This window comes from Babylonia areolata, chromosome 19, assembly GCF_041734735.1.
Source record: "Babylonia areolata isolate BAREFJ2019XMU chromosome 19, ASM4173473v1, whole genome shotgun sequence".
Classification (NCBI taxonomy): domain Eukaryota; kingdom Metazoa; phylum Mollusca; class Gastropoda; order Neogastropoda; family Buccinidae; genus Babylonia; species Babylonia areolata.
Genome location: NC_134894.1, coordinates 34,029,082 through 34,048,742, shown reverse-complemented (window position 1 = coordinate 34,048,742; position 19,661 = coordinate 34,029,082). Strand labels below are relative to the sequence as shown.

At 42.8% G+C, this 19,661-nt stretch overlaps 1 protein-coding gene across 2 annotated transcripts in view; it reads left to right on the top strand.

Annotated features, from left to right (window-relative positions):
- Positions 1 to 19,661, top strand: part of LOC143293651 (5'-AMP-activated protein kinase subunit gamma-1-like) — an 87,921-nt gene that overhangs the window by 27,321 nt on the left and 40,939 nt on the right. The window contains exons 3-5 of one of the 2 annotated variants that reach the window (XM_076604777.1): positions 3,179 to 3,297; positions 6,738 to 6,761; positions 11,412 to 11,457. In XM_076604777.1, the coding sequence (XP_076460892.1) occupies positions 3,179 to 3,297; positions 6,738 to 6,761; positions 11,412 to 11,457 (189 nt within the window). The remainder of the gene's footprint in view (positions 1 to 3,178; positions 3,298 to 6,737; positions 6,762 to 11,411; positions 11,458 to 19,661) is intronic. The other variant, XM_076604778.1, reaches the window with a different exon arrangement.

The window sequence follows — 19,661 nt, the reverse complement described above, 5'->3', positions numbered from 1 at the left end:
CTGGACAACCCAGACCCAACGGGAGTTCTCATCGGAAAGCACGTAAGGGATCCACTATCTCTTGTTCGTCTGATTTAGTTTGCTGGTCTGGCACACACACACTTGTACGATATCTCCGTCTTGCTGTCTCTCTCTGTCCTTCTGTCTCTGTCTCATTATCTGTATCTGTCTCTGTCAGTATCTCTGTCTCCCTCTTTCTGATCAGCGCCGGGTGAGAAAATTGGGAAGAATGGGTTGATTTTTATCGGAAGAGCTGATGTCAGCCATTTATAAATCTAAATTGGAGAGTTGCATGCACTGCAAGCTGACTTCTGTTTCGAACTGTGGAGTACTCACTTGGATTTCGAGGCATAGAGAGAGAGAGAGAGAGAATAACAAAAATAATGGCAGTGAAACTTACTTTTCTAACATGCAACTGTGAATTTTCATTTGTTCAGAGACATATTGAAACTTGTCTTTCTTTTTATTTTTCTGTTTATTTTTTTTAAAAACTGTTCAAGCGGTTAAACAGTAGTTTACCCAAGTAGTATTGACGTTACCCAAGACAGAGATAGAATACTGATTAACAGGACTCCGGATATCAACTCCCGCAAAGTGCAAAGGTGGTTGAGCCAGGCAAGCGGGAAGGGTGGGGTGGGGGAAGTGGGGAGGAGAGGGTTGCTTCTAAGAGACATGGAATGCCATGAAGATGCTAACTTGATCAAATAGCCTCCCACGATTCAGACAGCGATAGCATACTGATTGACAATCGAACGAGGATGAGTGGTTGTGGAGGAAAAAAAGGAAAAGACCGGGATTGACTAAACGACTTGCATAGAATTTGAAGTTTGATAATAATTCTGCTCTGTGAGAGAGTCAACCCCGAAAGAATTCTGGCTTGAGTGTGCGTGATGGCTATCAAGGCTAATCAGTCGTAAACGATGTATGTGTTGGCATTCAGAATCCGAAAGAATTTCAAGGTGGGCCCGTCTGTATTTGTTAAAACAAAGGGTGGGACCATAATTCTTTCGGGGCGCCCTCTCAATGGGCAGTTCTAACTCGGATCAAACTTCAACTTCCAAACTTTAAGTCTTGTTTAATCAGTCAGTTATACCCCGTGATACGGCGCCACCTCAGAATCATGGTTTGAGATTTGAACCTCTGAAACGCAGGGTTAGATCACTTCACTTTCTAAATTTGTGATACGTTCTTGTCATTGCATATGTATTATAAGCCAGATAAAGTCATCCCGAAATGTCTTATTTTGTCGCAGTGATACATGTCAGACCATTGCGTATGAAAAGCTGAGACGAAAGAAGTTCCAGTTTTGTACATTGGCATGGAAGTATGGAACGTGTGTAGTTTTCAGATCAGCAGATATGACTGCTGCAAAAATAAGGACAGTCAAAAATGATGAAAATAACTCCCAAGATGAAAGGCCATCATGCAATCTTGCCGTATTCTTCCACCAACAAGCTTACTGGCGGTCTGGAAAGACACTGGTTTGTATACCAGTATACTTTAATCTGATACTTCCTCCTTAGGTTTTTATGGTGGAGAGGATGAAAATGCGCCTTTCCCGGAAAATTATCATTGGGGTTGAGGTAATAATTATGCTGAACGATGTCCTGCAAAATCGATAAATACTGTTTTTAATTTTGTGTGTATCACAATAAAACTGCACGCAGGAAAACACACACACACACACACACACACACACACACACACACACACACACACACACAACAACAACAACAACAACCCCCCCCCCCCCCAAAAAAAAAAACACACACACAAAAACCAAAAAAAAAAAAAACAAAAAAAAAAACGGGTGGCGCTCTCAGTGTAGCGACGCGCTCTCCCTGGGGAGAGCAGCCCGAATTTCACACAGAGAAATCCCCGTTGTGACAAAATAAGAGAAAAACAAATACAAATCTTGAGGGCCTTGCCTCATGTTTACTATTCTTTCTTTCTATATTTCGTACATGATGCTTTTTTCTCTTCTCTTCTCTTCTTCCCGCTTCTTCTGTCCATCCACCCTTCAGTCCATTCTTTCTTTCCTGCACTTCACCCACCCTTTCCATTTTTTCACCCACCCTTTCTTTCGTGTTTGCTTGCTCTTTTTTTTCATGGTGAACCAGCAATTGAAAAAGAGCGCTAATCATTGGAAGAGAAAGTGTTGGATTTTTGAAAGTGCATTGAAAATACCAGGGATGCAAATCTTATTTTCGCTTGTATTGAACCTTGTTATGTACTTATTTATTTTGAAAAAAGCAAAACAAAAACAATGCAGGAATGTTCAGATTTTAGCCTCAGTATTAAAAAAAAAAGAAAAAAGTATTTGATGTGGATTAATTTTGTTTGAAGTTTTCTTAATGGAAACTGTGCGACTTGATTCTTCACAAAGCAGTGCACGATTTGGTCTGCTGTCTTGTCGGTGTGTCCTGTTTTGAGACCAAAGACCCTACCCGGGCACTGAGATATTTGTAATCTGCTAACCCTCTCCTGCTTCCCCCAGTACCCCGTCTCCACCCTCGAATACCCACCCAGTTCTCTGTTTCGACATGCCTCGGTGGCCGGTTTGGGAGCCCGGGTTATGTAAGTCCGTGTGGTGATCGGGGTCACAAACGTACACTTTTTCTATCTCTTGCCTGTTTCTGTGTCCCAGTGTGTCTGTCTGTCTGTCTCTCTCTGAGTCTCTGTCTGTGTCTCAGTCTCTCTCTGTCACACACACACACACACACACACACACACACACAACCACACACGCCTGCGCGCACGTTCGCACATGTGAGCGGCACGAGCTCTCTTCTTTTCCCATTCATTTAAAGTTAAACAAGGTAAAAAAAAAAGTTTATTCTTTTTATTTCTCTTCACATTGTCCTTCATACCGAACCGTCTTCTTTGTCCAGTAATGTAGTGTCAGATTGATCTGATTTAGATTGTATTTATAATAAACGAGTCTTACACGTCTGTCCCGGTCGTCTCCCTCACCGCCAACCCCCTTTCTTTCATTCAACCTTTCCTTCTTCCTTTATTTTTATTCAGTCACGAGCAATAGATAAACGAATGAATGAAGAGATAAATTATATCATTGGACAAATAATCAAACAGATAAACAAACAAATACATGAATAAACAAGGAAATAGAGAAAGAAAAACTGGTTATCTGTGGTGTGTGTGTGTGTGTGCTTTGCAGTTTCACCGCTGCGTCCCGTGTCAGGGGAGCCGCGGTCGGCCCCGCCCGTCAGCTCTTCCGGCAGACCGGCCTCCTTCGATCACACCCACGCCATCATCTTCAAGGGGGACGTCATGAAGGTATGGGCGGAGAGGGTGTTTTTATTTATTTAAACAAGTGTTTAAAACCCCTTCAGTGCCAAAGGAAAAAAAAAAAAACCTAGTAGAAAGTGGTGTTTTAAGTCTTGATACAATATCCAAAACAAAAAGCCTAAAACTGAGATAATGGTGTGGAGATATATATCACTAGATAAATTGTGTAAATTTTCAGCCTTCCAGTTATTTCCCTCCTGATGATGATGATGTCTTCAGTGACGTCACTATGCACGTTCGTGATTACATTCAAAGGCAGTCAAGGGGTTTTAACGAACTGTTAATTGACGTCCTTACTAATGTCATGTTGTTAGTGTTCAGTGTTTTGGTTTGGTGAAGTTTTCGTTGCTCGAGGTAATTGGACACGAAGAGTTGTTGAGTTTCACGACCTCGTGTTGGCTGGTGCCCCTTTTTTAAAGGTCGCATTGTTTAGTGTTTGTGTTCAGGTTTGGTGGAGGTTTCGTTAAATATTCGAGGAAGTGGATTCCTGGGTGTCTGTACGGGTGGAGGTCCGTGTGTTGTTACTACAAGTGGGACATTTGTTCAGGAATGAGTGTATTCAGTAATGTCTTGTAGAAATGTAAGTCTTCATTGGTTTGATTTTTCATGAAGGTGATATTGCTACATATGAGATATTGCTACATTCAGATATTATTTCCCAGGATATACCGTTCTTGCATGGTCAGATGATCAAGATGCATTCTTTTTTGTTATTTGTTTTCTACTTCTCTTGTTCAGTTGTTGTTTCTGCTGCTCTTCTGCTTGTCTTCGTCTCCCGCCGGCAGTCCACAAAGAATACTATCAGTGTTAAGTCGCCGTTATGCTACACACCAAAGGAGACCCAACATTCACTGCTTCTTCATAATCCTAGTCACTTAGGTGACTAGTGGTGGTCAGCTTCAGGGTTTATCTCTGATGATGCCTTCACAGGCAGTGGCCAGGAGGACACACAGACGAGGACACTGCTGTAGCGATCTCTGCTGGACAGTTGTGCAGTTCTGCCAAGCAGGAAGTCGATCCTCAAGAAACGATTTAGATTTGGAAGAACAAGTCAGAAGGAAACGAACAGCTGTTTGGAATTAAAAAAAAAAGAAAAAAGAATGACTGATAAATGTTCCCTCTTTTCAGAGCAGCTGTTTGGAGAAAAAAACATTGAATGACTGACAAAAGTTCCCTCTGTTCAGAGCTTTAGATTTTGATGTGCGAACAGACGTGTGAAATCAAAGGTCACGTTTTGTGAATAAGGGTTAACCTCTGTGTGTGTGTGTGTGTGTGTGTGTGTGTGTGTGTGTGTGTGTGTGTGTGTGTTGGCTTCAGCTGCACTGAAAAAAGAAACCCCATCAAATTAGATCTTTAGTGCTCCTGGAGACCGAGTCATGCTCTGCTGGAGTAGCCTTCATCAACTGCTGTGTGTGGCTTTTTCCACTTTTCTCTCCATATCCTATGCTTGTGTGCGTGTGCATGCGCTTGTGTGTGCGTGTGTGGTGTTATATGGTTTGAAAGTCAAATGCTTCTGTCTGTCACCCCCAACTTCTCAATCTCTCCCGCCCCCTCCTCCCCCCCACCCCCTGTCCTCTCTGTTTAACTACCCCTCTCACCCCCACCCCCTCAGTAATCCCTCCCACCACCTCCGTACCTGTCCCCTTTCTGTCCCCCACCATCTTCCTCATTCTCTCTCTTCCTTACCCTAACCATCGCTCCATTTGTGGTATTATTTATCCAATGTATTGTACAGTTTGTAAGTTGATACTTCATGGCCAGATTGTTGCTATATTTGAAAACTCAATAGAGACTCGGTTTGTTAAAACGTATTGAAAATGTTTTTTTTTTTTTTTTATTTTTGTGGGGTAATTTTTTTTTTTTTTTTTTTTTTGCGTGTGGGGAGGGGGTGGGGGGGGCGTGGATTTCGAATGTCATATAGTTTTACGGTGCTGTATAAAAAAAAAATAAAAAAAATGGAGAAAAACAACAAAACAAACACGGAGGACATTGTTTTCACCAGTGATGTTTCCTTTTTCTCCTCCTTTCTTAGTCACTCTCTCTGGGCTTTCGTTCTCTGTATGTATCAATGTTCTAATCCACCCCCACCCCACCCCCGACCCCCACCCCTCCCTATTATTTCTCTTTATCTCTCCCTTCCGCCCCCCCTCCCCCTCCCCTCCTTCTTCCCCTCCCTGCCCTTCCCTCCCCAATTTTTAATCATGGTACCCACGACAAGGGTCTGGAGACTTTTGACAGGGTGACCCCTTTCCCTGCTGTATACCCTCTCCCACCCCCGCAGCACCCCCGCAACCCAGTTTAGTAGGTAGGTAGGAAGGAGATACTGGGCCCCGGGATTAGTGAACGATGTTGGATTATTCTACTGGCTTGGTGTGGCCTTTGACTTTTGACCACGGTTTGTTTGGGTTGTTGTGTTCTTTTTTTTTCACCCTTGCCAAACAAAGTAGTGTTGTTTTTTAAATGAAACACTTCACAATCAAGTAGTCAGACTTTGTTATTACGATGCATAACTTAATACAGGATTTTGCGTTTCGAAGCAAAAGAATACAGTGTAACACCATTGCCTCTGATAATGATATATCACTATCTCAGCAGCACTCAATGACTCATAATGATATATCACTATCTCAGCAGCCACTCTCTGTCTCCCCCTCACCATCCTCCGGACCTGTTCCCCTTTCTGTACCCGCATAAAATAAGAAGAAAAAATAGAGTTGTGTTTATAAGCTAGACACTCAATATTGTTTGGTTCTATTTTAAAAAAAAAATGCTGCTTTACGCGCAGTCTTCCATTGAATTGTCGGCCAATTAAATCGTTTTCAGTCCATCATGATTTATTTCTAACCTTGGCAGAACAAAGGAGCATGTAACGATTGGTGTATGTGTGTTTGTTGTGCACGCACACGTGTATGCAAGGTGTTCTTTTGAATGTGGTATAGGAGTATCAGTACAGAATTAGTGTTTGTCCTCTTTGCCCTAGTAACATTAGTTTGGTAAGATGCAATATTATTGCATTAACATGGAGATAGAGATAGATGGGTATTTGTGCTTGTGTGTGTATGTTTAACTTTCTGTTAGATTTAAGATAAATGGAACAAATTTTATTAATGTGGAAAGCCTTTAAAGTTTGTGTTGATGTTGTCGTGGAAAGTGTCATGTAGCAATATTGAACTGTTACATATTCTTTTTGATTGCAATTTTACTGATTGCTGTCACGTCCAAATGAGTTTCAGTGTTAACATGCCATAGTATATATGATCATAGGGTTGGGTTTTTTATTAAAAAAATTTTTTTTTTACCATGTTTATTATTTTTGTTGTCGTTTTTATTGATTTATTTATTAATTCATTCATATCCATTGATCCAGTTTTATGCAATTACATGCCCATCATTTTGATCTGGGTGCTTTTGCATTATTATGTGTTCAGCGCAGACTGAGAGGCAAAGCAATGGTGAATATTGCAATTGTTTTCATTCCACTCATTTTACAACATCTTCCATTAAACCTTTATACTATTCAGTATAACTTTTCACAGTGTATATATCATTATATGTCATTGCCATACTTTCTACTCATCCCTTCTTTTATTGGAAAAAAAAAGTATTGACAAATGCTGTTTAGTGATTAGGCACAATAGTAATTTAGACTGATACCACTAATATTATCATCACATTCGCCATCATCATGATTCATTATTATTATTAGTAGTAGTAGTATCATTATCATCATCTAATCACCCTGAACAACAGCAGCAATGTACACTCAGCATGCAAGATGCTGCTATGCCAATTGTCTTGTTTAAATATAAAGGAAGTTATAGTGGGAAATTTGTGAACAGTAATTCGTGATTTGATTTGTTACGTTTGAATTTATTCTTTCTCTTTATCAGTGTGCTTGTGTGCCTCTCTCTCTTTGGTGGAGCTACCTACCTCCTCCCTCTAACCCATCTCTTATGTTCATTGTTTTGATATACACCTCTGTGTATGTATATGCATGTAAACATGTATGTATTGTTTTTTTTTATTTGTTTTTATATACACCTCTGTGTATGTATATGCATGTAAACATGTATGTATTGTTTATAAACTTGCATGTTCAGAATGCAAATGATACAAGTTTCTTCTTTTTGTTGTTGTTGTTCTTGTCATTTTCTGTACTCTTTGTCACAAAAAGAAATTCTGCAGTGTTCATTCAGAAGTTTGTGTCAGTTGTGATCTCTGTTCTCAGCATTTTTGAAAACCTTTACACACTCTGTCTCTCTCTGATCTTATCCAAAGTATTTATCGTTTGTCATCGTTTCTCTCTCTCTCTCTCTCTCTCTCTCTCTCTCTCTCTCTCTCTCTCTCTCTATGTCTCCATTTTTTCCCCTGATACCATTTGTGTCTTCTAGTTCTGTCCACTGGTTGCATGCTTTTGCTTTTGTACAGTGTCTGGGGATGGTCTTAACTGCTTTGCACAAAATAAGCTCCAACCGCTGTAGATGCCATTATTAAGGAAACACAAAAGCACACTGTTTATTAGTTTATTATTATAACTCAGTGTTACTTTTCTTTTTAATGACGTACACGGACTCAGTGATGTATATCCATATATATATATATATATATATATATATATATATATATATATATATATATGAGATTTTGACAAACACCATGGGACGTTGTTTCTTTGATCATCGGTTGATCCAGTCTTTTTTTTTCACTTCATGAACTGCTGTATGTCTCTCTTGCTTACACCCCCCTCTCTCTCTCTTTCACACACCCCCTCCCCCCACCCCAAATGTTGCTGAACCCGGCAAGACGTCTCACCGAGTTGCTCTTTCAGGTGTAAAACTTAACAGCCACAGAAGAAGAAAAAAAACCTTTTTCAGAAATAAGGACGAACTTAGCCTTTGTTCAGTTAAGTTACATACCCTCGAGCGAAGCAGTAGGACCTCACGCCTAAAAGTAGTTCAAGGCTACAAACAGCCAGGGCATTCCTTTTGCAGCAACAGGGAAAAAAAACACCTGATGCTGGGGGTGGTTGGGGGCGGGGGGGTATCAAGGGGGAAGGAGAGTGGGGAAGGGAGGGTTGGCAGAAAGGGAAAAGGATTAAAACTACTAAAAGTAAAAACTATGCCAGCGAGTCAACGGAAAATTTTTTACATCTATGCTTTGTTATTCTTCGAGATGGATGCGTCCTTAAATCAAAATAACTTGTAGAACTTTCGTAAGATATTATTGTCTATTAAAACAAATGCAGTGTTGATGTCTCTAACCACAATTGAAGCTTGCAACTGTGAATCGGTGTGTCGTCCCTGCTATCGCTGCTGCTACTACGACTGCCATTACCATTAGGAAAAACAAATAAAACCGCACGCAGGAAAAAAAAAAAAAAAAAGGGTGGCGCTGTAGTGTAGCGACGCGCTCTCCCTGAGGAGAGCAGCCCGAATTTCACACAGAGAAATCTGTTGTGATAAAAAGAAAAACAAATACAAATTATTTAGTGCTGCTGTACTCTCTCTGATGTTTATGTTTTTATTACTGCAGTTGCTGCTGCTGCTTTTGCTTCTACCGCTGTTATTGATGCTTCTACCGATTGCCACAATTGCTGCATGCTGTTCTCAATCTTGCTACTGCTACATTAGTATTGCTGTTATTGTTGCTGTTGATAGGCTACTACTATTCCGGCTGTTGCTTCTTTCTACCTGCTGCCGTTACTTGATTTTTTTATTCTGATGTTGGTGTTACTGAGTGTTGCTGATGCTACTAATACGATCTCTGTTCGATCTATCTGGCAATGTCCCACTTTGAGAGTGTTCAGTGTCTACCCATTGTAGTAGTTATTGACGCGGCGATAGCCTTGAGATGGCCTTAGTGGTCGGGGAGGCTCAAAGCACCATAATTTCATTTCACCCATTTTCGACCCAAGGCCCCTTCCTTTTCCGCCACTGCAGTGGTCACCAAGATTTCATTTTTCCATCCCGTCTTCCTGTCCAGTAACTATTTTATCTATAATGAAAATAAAATAATAACGGTATTTATATAGCGCTGAATCTTGTGCAGAGACAAATCAAAGCGCTTTCGCACCAGTCATTCACACGCATGCATAACTCAAAAACTGGAGAAACTGAAGACAAGGAAGAGGCGGGGAAGGGAGGTTATTTTTGGGAAGAGGTGGGTTTTAAGGCCAGACTTGAAAGAGCTGAGTGTGGAGACATGACGAAGCGAAAGATGAAGTTCATTCCAGTTGCAAGGTCCAGAGACAGAGAAAGAACGGCGGCCAACAGTCGAGAGCTTGAATCTGGGTATACGTAAACAGAGTGTATCCGAAGCTGATCGTAGTGAGCGAGATGGAGTGTAGAGGTGAAGGCAGCCACAGAGATAGGAAGGGGCTGATTTGTGAATACATTTATAACATAGATTGTTGATCTTGTACTTTATTCTGTGTGAGACAGGGAGCCAGTGGAGATGTTACAAAAGAGGAGTGATGTGCTCAGATCTTTTCTTTCTGAGGACGAGTCGGGCAGCAGAGTTTTGTATGCGCTGAAGGGACTGAATGGATGTAGCAGGCAAACCAGACAGTAGAGAGTTTCAGTAGTCAAGGCGAGAGAGAATGAGAGAAACGACAAGTCTAGATGTTGCTTCAATGGACAGATATTTCCGGATGGAACTGATGCGCCGCAGTTGACAGTAGCAGGATTGACATGTCTGACTGATAAATTTTTGCATGGACAGTGTGTTGTCAAGGACAACGCTGAGGTTCCTGACTGAACTGGAGAGAGGGATGGATGTACTGCCAAGTTTGATTGTGTCGGTTGTGATGGAAGAGAGTTTTTGTTTAGTTCCTATGATCATTGCTTCAGTTTTGTCCGCGTTCAATTGTAACTTATTTTTGAGTCATCGATTTTGAATGTCCAGGAAGCAGTTGGATGTTTCTTGCAAGAGCGATGACAGTTTTTCGGGGGTGTCACTCTTCTGGAGTTGAGTGTCGTCAGCATAAGAATGATGATTGATATTATGGCGGTTGATAATTTCAGCGAGAGGAGCAGTGTACAGTGTGAAGAGCACTGGGCCTAAAACAGATCCCTGTGGGACTCCATGTTCAATTTTAACGGGTTCAGACTGGAAATTGTCAGCAATGACAGACTGGAATCGATCAGTGAGTTGAACCAGTTTAGAACAGTGCCATTGATACCAAATGTAAAATGAAGACGGGAAAGAAGGATTAAATGGTCTTATCGTGCCAAAGGTGGCTGACAAATCGAGAAGAGTGAGAAGGGAGATTTGTCCTGAGTCGGACGTTAGCAGAAGGTTATTCAGGATGTGGAGGAGAGTGGTTTATCTGGTCTTCCTCTACCTCCAGAAACTATTTGTTCTAACTTATCACCCTCCACCTTCTGTAACTATTGATTTTGTTCTATATTGTCTTCCCCTAACTTCAGTTCAGTAACTATTTTTTCCATCTTGTCTCCCATCACTCTCTGTAACTATGGATTTTGTTCTGTCTTGTCTTGCTGTGAATTTTGTTCTGTCTCGTCTTCGTCCAAGTTCAGTAACTATTTTTTCCATCTTGTCTCCCCCCACCTTCCGTAACTGCTATTCCTCATCTTCCTCCGTTTTGGTAACTGTATGATCCAGTTAACTGTATGATTGTTAATCATTGTCTTCTCCCCTTTCTGAAACTGTTGGTGCTCAGTAGACAAAGCTTTCTCTTTCCTTCTCTTTCTTTGTTGATATATTTACTCCGTTTTCTTACTGTTACTCTGTATCTTTCTCAGTTTCAACCCTCTTTTGTGCTCAGTAAACACAGCTTTCTCGTCTCTCTTTCTCTGTATTAATTTGTTGATTCATTGTCTTACTTTAACTCTGTTGCTTTCTTTCTTTCAGCTCTGCATTTATGTTCAATGAACAAACTTTACCCCTATTTCCTTGTGTTGCAATTGTTGATTTTTTTAATTATCACTGTGAAAATCTATATTTCAGCCGTGTGATTGCTTCTGGTGACAACTTGGTTGGGTGGATCGCGTGTATTATTTATCAGTTTAAGTTCTAAAGGTGAAGAACGCTATTCAATAAATGATTTTATCATGATTTTTTGCTTGTAATTTGTGTTTCAGTTGAGCGTGGAGTCCGACTCGGAGAAAATGGAGATTGAAGATCTTGGTGAGTACAGATTTCAGGTTGTGTGTGTGCTTTTAGTTTGGTTGGTCGATCTACTACTACTTCTTCTTCTCACCACTTGACTATGGTACAAGCTGTTGGGTAGCTGGTCATCAGTCCGCTGCTATCTTTCCAGTGTACATCATCCCCTTCTGCCTGAGGTCACTGCCCTTCTGTCATCTTTGCCTATCGCCTTTTGCGTGTGTTTGTCTCTCTTATCTTGCCTTTCTCTGTATCACGCCCCCTGCCCGACCCTCCCCTCTCTCTCTCTCGCTCTCTCTCTCGCCTGATTTGTGCATCTCATCTGATCCCCACTCTCTTTCATCTTCTATTTCATCTTTTGTGTCAGTATCTCCCTCTCTCTCTCTCTCTCTCTCTCTCGCTCTTTCTTCCACACACTCTTCCTCCCTCCCCCCCTCTCTCACGCACACTAATGCACACGTACTTGCACATGCACGCACGTACGCTCGCACACGCACACACATCCATATATATATACACACGCACACGCGCGCGTGCGCGCGCGCTAAAGCAGACATGTGATGAGTGTGTGTGTGTGTGTGCGTGTGTTTGCGTGAGAGAGAGAGGGAGAGAGAGAGAGTGAAAGAGAGATTGAGATGGTTTATTGATATAAGCCACAGCCCCTTTGAATGAGGTCATACAGTAAAATGCTGAAGTCATACATGAAAAAAGTCGTCATTATGTAACATATACACTTCTCCTTTTGAGTGCTTTAATTTATACAGATATAGAGCGAACTCCTTGACAGTCTTTTCATTTGTTGATGACATTTACATTATAAGTCTAAACAGGCAAGGGTACTGGCAGTTTTTAACTGAAATCAGTTGTTCTATAAGATCTCTTAATACTGGGCAACACAGCACAAAGTGAACTTCATTTTCTTTACTGATATTTTTTGACACATTCTGACATTGGACATATCAAATATTTTGGACACATGATTTTCGATACCGATTAGAGAGAGAGAGAGAGAGAGAGAGAGAGAGAGAGAGAGAGACGTTAGTTGTTCTGAAAAGTATCACAACAACTGTAAAACAAAAAAGTCTTATTTTTGTCTCTCCCGGTCTTTCGCGTGCTCTCTCCCGCTCACTCCCGCTGTCTCCTCCTTCCAAAAGCTATCAACTCGTAAAATAGGCGGCAGAGGTTGTTTTTTTTGTTTTTTGTTTTTTTTTGTTTGTATTATTGTTGTTGTTGCTGTGTGTGTGTGTGATAATCCAAAGGACAGGGAGAAGCAAAAAAAATCTGGACAGAATTTGTTGAGAGAGAGGGGGGGGGGGGGGGGGGGTGCAGGGGCAGAGAGACAGGGATAGAAGAGGTACGTATGTATTGGAGGTTGTTTAGGTGAGGAAATTTAACAAGCAGTACAGTACAACGCACGAGATAGCAGGGCAAAAGACTTTACGAGTGTGTGTTAGCTTTTACTAAGCCGTTATGTGTAGGACAGGAACAAAATGAGAGGGAGCGGATAGGAACAGGATACGATTGGAACAGGGTAGCAGTAGGATAGGACAGGAGCAGGATACGAACTTAACAGCCAACTGGTACCAGCATTGGCGGTTACAGCCAGCTGATATATATATATTTTTTTTTTTTTTTTTTTTGGGGGGGGGGGGGGGGGGGGGGGGGGGGGCGGTGGGAAGGAGGTGTATTTGTGTATGTGGGGAGGGGGAGGGGTACAATTCTCCACGGTCAACAGGGTCCCTGTTAGACCAGGTTGTACAAATTTTAAGAATCTCTCTCTCGCTCTCTCGCTATCTCGTGCGCGCGAAACGTGTGCGTGTGTGTGTGTTTGCGGCGGGGAGGGGTAGGGGGTGGGGTCGGGTCTTTTCAATAGACCGCTTTCAGCCACTTGGATTGACGCTTAAGTCATACAGCCGAAGCTCTGCACTAAGCAGTAGAGTCAAGAGAGAGCTTTGGTCGGTGCCCCCCCACCCCGCCACCCCTACCCCAACCCCCTAAACCATTGGCGAGCAGGAGGGGATGGTAGGGAGTTCTGAGGGGCTGGTGCGTACTTGTCCATGCGTGTGTGTACATTTCAGAACTCAGTGCGTTGCAATACAATGCAACACAACACAATACATTATACAGTACTGTGGAATGTAACTTAGCACAACACTCGACAGTGCATTCAATACAATACAATTCAATACACAGCACAGTACAATATAACGCAGTAACCGACAATAGAATACAACTGTAGCACAGCGCAACACAGTACAATTCAAGACAATACAAGTCACGACAGTAATGGTTTTGTAAAACAACTATAATGTCCTCATGCTGTAGGAAAAAAAAGGGAGCAAAATGCACATGTACCGAACAAGACACCGAGCTCCCACATGATAGCACAATGAGTGCACTGTGTGATTGACTTAACTTTACAGTTGGGCCAACAGCAAAGTGAGGGCTGTGTTATTAATGTCCTCTGTTGCAGTGCAAAATCATTTACAGCTTAATCTTTTCTGAATGACTGCGACTCTTAAAGTAAGAGACAAAATTGCACCGGTTCTTAGTGCTGCAGCCTTGGGGGCTAGCTGGCCCTTGGGAACCATCCCCAATGCCGACTGTCCTAAAACCTAAACGCATTGGGTTCATGCGTAGGTAGGGCCGTTTTAGTTACGTTCCTGTATGTTCCGTTTTAAAGCAAATCCTTGTACATGAAAATCAGCAAATTACACCATATCTGATGGCTTTTCTCAAAGCTGGGAGGACAGCCAATACTATAGGCTGGACACTGCCCGCTGGACCCAGCAGCCCCACGCGAGCGGCACATCGCGAAGTTTTCCCTTGTTACACAAAGCTCGGTAGAAGAGAGAGTATTGGCCCCACGAGGGTAAGCACCGAGCCTGGGGCCTGCATTCTGGACTGCTGTGACATAAAGTGAGACATTTGCCTCCATACAACATCCGAGATAGCCAGGAGAGATAGCCTGGAGTCGCCTCTGATTTAAACCAGTATCCGTAGGTGCGGATGCGTCGTGCACAGACACATTTCCGACAGAGGAGTCGCTGCGCACAGAGTCTGTTGGATCCTGAGAATCGAGTTGAGCTCGGTTGAAGTTAGAAGTATCCATGATGGTGTCGCTGAAGCTGAACGAGCATTGCAAAAAGCGAGGAAATCCACAATGTAGGCTCAATATATGCGGTCTTCAAGGGAAGCTGGGAGGACAGCCAATATAGGCAGGACACTGCCCGCTGGACCCAGCAGCCCCTCGTGAGCAGCACATCGCGAAGTTTTCCCTTGTTATACAAAGCTCGGTAGAAGAAAGAGTATTGCAAATACCCATACGTGTAAGCCATATGTGTAAGCCATTGCACAATGGTGCGAAAATTCTAATTTTATGTCGTTACACTTCAAAATTTTTCATTTATAAAGAACTACGTTCAGTACAAAGCAGCAGGAAATGACGCGATAACTTTTGAATATACACTGTCAGTTACTTTTTTTTTTTTTTTTAAACAAAGCGCACCCCAGATCTGTTTAAAAGGGACACATGTTATTCAGTTGTGTGTTAGTGAGTGTGTGTGTATGTGTGTGAGAGAGAGAGAGAGAGAGAGAGAGAGAGAGAGAGAGAGCAGTGATGGAATTATTTGGTTGTGTGTGTGGGTGTGTGTGTGTGGACATGAGCGAATATTCAAAGAAAAAAAAAGATGGTCAGATAACAAATATGATGAGAGAGAGAGAGAGAGAGTGTGTGTGTGTGTTCTTGCTGTGTTTTCTTGTCTCGAAAATAATAATGAATAAATAAACTCATAAAATATATTAGAATCTAGGTACATCAAGAATGAAGAAAATGCGAATAAATCAAAAGAAAGAAGGAAACAATACCAAAAAACAAACAAACAGAAACACGATGTCCACCAGGGTCAAAATCAGATGAAAGACAGAGAGTGTGCGTGTTTGATAATAAATAAATCCTTCTAGGCTGTTGTTATTTCATTGAAGGGAGAAGAAAATACGAATAATGTCAAAAAACAAACAAACAAAATTAAAAGAAAAGGATTAACCGAATTTTTTTGCCGAGTCTAGAGAATGACGTTGGGTTTTTTTGTTGTTTTTGTTTTGTTTTGTTTTTGTTTTTTTGGCAGGTCAAAATCAGAGGGGGGAGGGGGGAAGATACGATCGGTATTTCAAACTGGGTTACCTTTGTTTGGCGGAGAGATTGGCCGATAGATCTGAGGGGTCAGTGTTCGCCTGACCGGCCAGACAATTTGACCACCGACCAGCACGTTTGACCGCTCTATCAAAACAACACACAAAAGGTGACTCGCACGGGTACCTAACCCCTTTTTTTGTTAGTCTTGTAGGTACGGTACAGAACCAAACGGTGTAGAGAGGGGAAAGGGTACAAGGTGGGTGAAGGAGTTGGTGCAAGTGGGGGTGAGGTGGGGTGGGCAGAGAAACCTTTGAAGTCTGATATCAGTTTTAAAAGAAAGAAAGAAAGAAATGAAAAAGGCGGGAGGAGGGGGGGTGGGTGGGAGGGATTGGGGGGGGTGGGGGGGGGCACAAAGTGTGAGTGATGGAGAAAAAACTTTTGAAGAACTGATTTTGGTGCGGGGGAAAACGGCACTGAGAGAGAGGGAGAGACAGAGAGAGACAGAGAGAGAGAGAGATGCTGTCCATATGTGAGATAGCAAATGGGATAGATGAGAAAGGCGTGGGAAGGTAGGACTGTTGGCAAGGGGGTAGGGGGAGGATCCGTGCCATCCATATCAGAGAGAGAGGAGGGGAGGGAAGCAAAAGGAACGGGGCTGGGGTGGTAGGGAGGATAATGCCACGACTCATATATGTTACACACCACCACACAGTGGAGTCGTAAGGTTTCTTCCAGCGGTAGCTAAGAGAAAAGAACAAATATTGTAACCCACCCCTCCAACCACTGCCACCACCACTATTTCGGAACAGATTACCGGTGGTGGTCTGCTGGGGAAGCAGTTTCGGAGAGGAGGTTTGTTGGCGGTTGGATGGTGGGTCAAAATATGTAGAGAGTTCTGTTTCAGCTTTGTTGAAGACAACAAGGTGGTGACGTGATTCTCACTTGCCGCAGTAGGAATGATTTAACAGGGAACGGTTCCAGGAGAAAGGAATTTCATTTCAGTCTTCCGCTTCAGTCGTCTGATTGGTCAGGCTGATTTCGTGTCGTCATTGGTCTGTCGTCTCCGAACGACTGTGGTGTGTGTGTGCTCGTGTTAGTGTGTACATGCGTATTGAGAAGAGAAGCTGTTGTGAGCTATAGGGACCTGGATTATTAACAACAAAAACAACAACATCAAAACATTGCAGATGATTCTGTGCTGCTGTTGGTGTTGCCCTCCTCATATCGACAGGAAGAAACGCCAGACTGAAGGTATTTTCAACTTACGAATTTTTGTTGTTGGGCAATGTTTCTTTGATTGTTAATTGTAATGTTAATGATACTACGAGGTCAGATTCAAAGACACTGATAGTGATAATGATAATGATCTCAGTGACGATTTTTGTTGAACTATATAATTGTTTTCTGGTAATAGTACTCCGAGGTCACATTAAAGGGTGATGATGGTGATACTGATTGTGGTGATTTGGGTTTACCGTCGAGTGTGTGGAGGAGAGAGATTGGAGTCCTTTTCAGGATACTCAGGCGTACACGTACACGGTCAACAGACGTACATGTGTACCTACGCATGGACACCTCTCTGTGTGTCTTTTTGTCTCTGTTACTCTCTGTCTCTGTCTGTCTCCCACTGTCTTTGTTTCTGAATCTCTGCATGCATCTATCTGTATGACTCTCTCTCTCTCTCTCTCTCTCTCTCTCTCTCTCTCTCTCTCTCTCCCCTTTTTTCTGCATGTGTTTGCATGTGTGTGTTAGGGGGAGAGGGGGTGAGAAGGGGGTATGGGGGGGAAGGGGGGGAGTTGTGTGTGTGTTGTTTGCAGTACATTTACATTTACATTTCTCGTAAAAGGAAAAGAAAGGAAATGTCAGTTTTCTTTCAGCACACGCTGACGTAAAGTAAGCAAGTCTTTGTCATTATTCATAGCTCTTTGCTATTCATGTTTTGTGGCTATCACGTACACACACACACACACACTTTCCCATTCACGTTCTCGCCACACCACCACAGAAATCTGTCATCATCCAGACCTGACCTGTCTTGATAAGAACGGTACTCTTTAACACAGCTGAGGACAGCCTGTCGTTTGGCTGCTGATGTAGATTAATCTCCCCCTCCTCCTCCTCCTTCTTCATTCAGTCATCATCATCATCATCATCATCATCATCATCATCTTCTTCTTCTTCTTCTTCTTCCACCTCTTCTTCTTCTTCCACCTCCTCCTCCTCCCACACCTCATCAACCACATGCTCTTCCTCTTTACTCTACTTCTTCTACTCAACCTTCCTTCTCTGTGAAGACGTCAGTCAGTTATCTTATTAGTGGTCATCAATTTCCAATATTGGTGAATGGCTGACCATACTGTGGCGAGGTTTATCGAGGAGAAGATGAGGACTATGTCTGCATATTCGAGTCTTCTTCATCCCCCTCCCACCCCCTTTGATTAGACAAACGTGATGTAGGTTGATAACCACCACACCGTCGGGAGCTGAAGAAACTTGTGAATAGATTGAGTAGGGATTGCAGTGATGAATATGGTAGCTTTTCAGTGTACCCACGGGTTTATGTTCCTGGATGCAAAGATTACGCGGTAAGATTTCTTTTTCGCTCTTTTTTTTTTTCATTCATTCTTTCTTCTGTGTTTTCTTTTATTCTTCGTTACATTTTCTCTTTCTCTCTTTCTTTTTCCTGTTTTTTTCCCTTTTGATGTTTGTGTGTGTGTGTTCTTCTTCTTCTTCTCTTCTTCTTCCTCCTCCTCCTGAACTCTGTGAAGAGTTATTGGGCTGCCGCTCTTAACTGTTCACTAACCCCACCCCCCACCCCCCAAAAAAACAACAACAAAAAACAAAAACAAAACTGGACTGTTGGTTGTACATCAAAGCCTGGGTCTCACAGTTGGTTGTACATCAAAGCCTGGGTCTCACAGTTGGTTGTACATCAAAGCCTGGGTCTCAGTCTGCAGAAAGTTTTTCCTGTCCGTCCTGCAGTGATGTCCATGGTTGTTCTGTCTTCCCTCTCTCCGTCTCCCTTCCTCAACAGTTTCCTGGAGCATTGGATCTTGTTACTGGGCTGTTATCCCAGTGAAGGTTTCTATTATTGACTGATGTCAGCAGATATTCATAATTTATGGTCCGTTCTGCTGCGTGACACACACGTTGGCACACTTGTTCATTTAATGATTACTGTTCCGTGGGAGGGGCGGGAGAACGGGGAATGACCTGGGAAATGGATGAGTTGGCTCTCTCCAAACTCCTATTATATATATATATATATATATATATATATATAGAGAGAGAGAGAGAGAGAGAGAGAGAGAGAGAGATCGATATGCTGTGGTGCTGCCGCCGTGATTACGGATTGACACCCCCTCTCCCCTTTACAAACATCCCACACAGTCACTCTCCCACCCTACCCTCACTCTCCCCACATACACAACACTTTTGAAAAATAATTTTTGTGAAGCGAGCAATTTTTGTTCATCACTCCACTTAATGGGGATACCCTGTCCCAGTTTACGCCACTGCAGCTGCTATACAATGGCCGACGCCGCAACCACCGCTCTTTTCTGCACACAACCTTCACCAACTACTCACTGATAGCACTGCCAGACCGATTCCACACACACACACGTAACAATGCACATGCATGGCTGGCCTGGCAGGGAGGAGGGAGAGGAGGAGGGGGTGTGGGGGCGAGGGGTGAATGCCTCCGGGGAGGGAGAAAAGGGTCAATGACCGGAGAACTCGTCCCGCCCAATCCCCCCCCACCCCCCCACACCCCCAACCCCCGCCATCACCACCCGTATTCAGTGATTGAGCGCTCATGGTCTCGGCTTGTTGTACAGGTGCTTTGATTCTCTGTGTCATTGGTTTAAACAGTGTTTTATCTCAAAATTTGTCACAGTATCAAATACGATGAGTTCTGTGAATCCCTGTCTTAATATACGTCATGATAATTATATATACACACACCAGCCGCCGTGGCGATGTGGTTAGCGTTGCGGACTAACGGCTTGGAGGACGCGGGTTCGAATCCCAGCAGAGAGGTGTGTTTTCCGGCCCGCGGCCGGCTCCTACCCAGAGTTGAGTGTGCTAT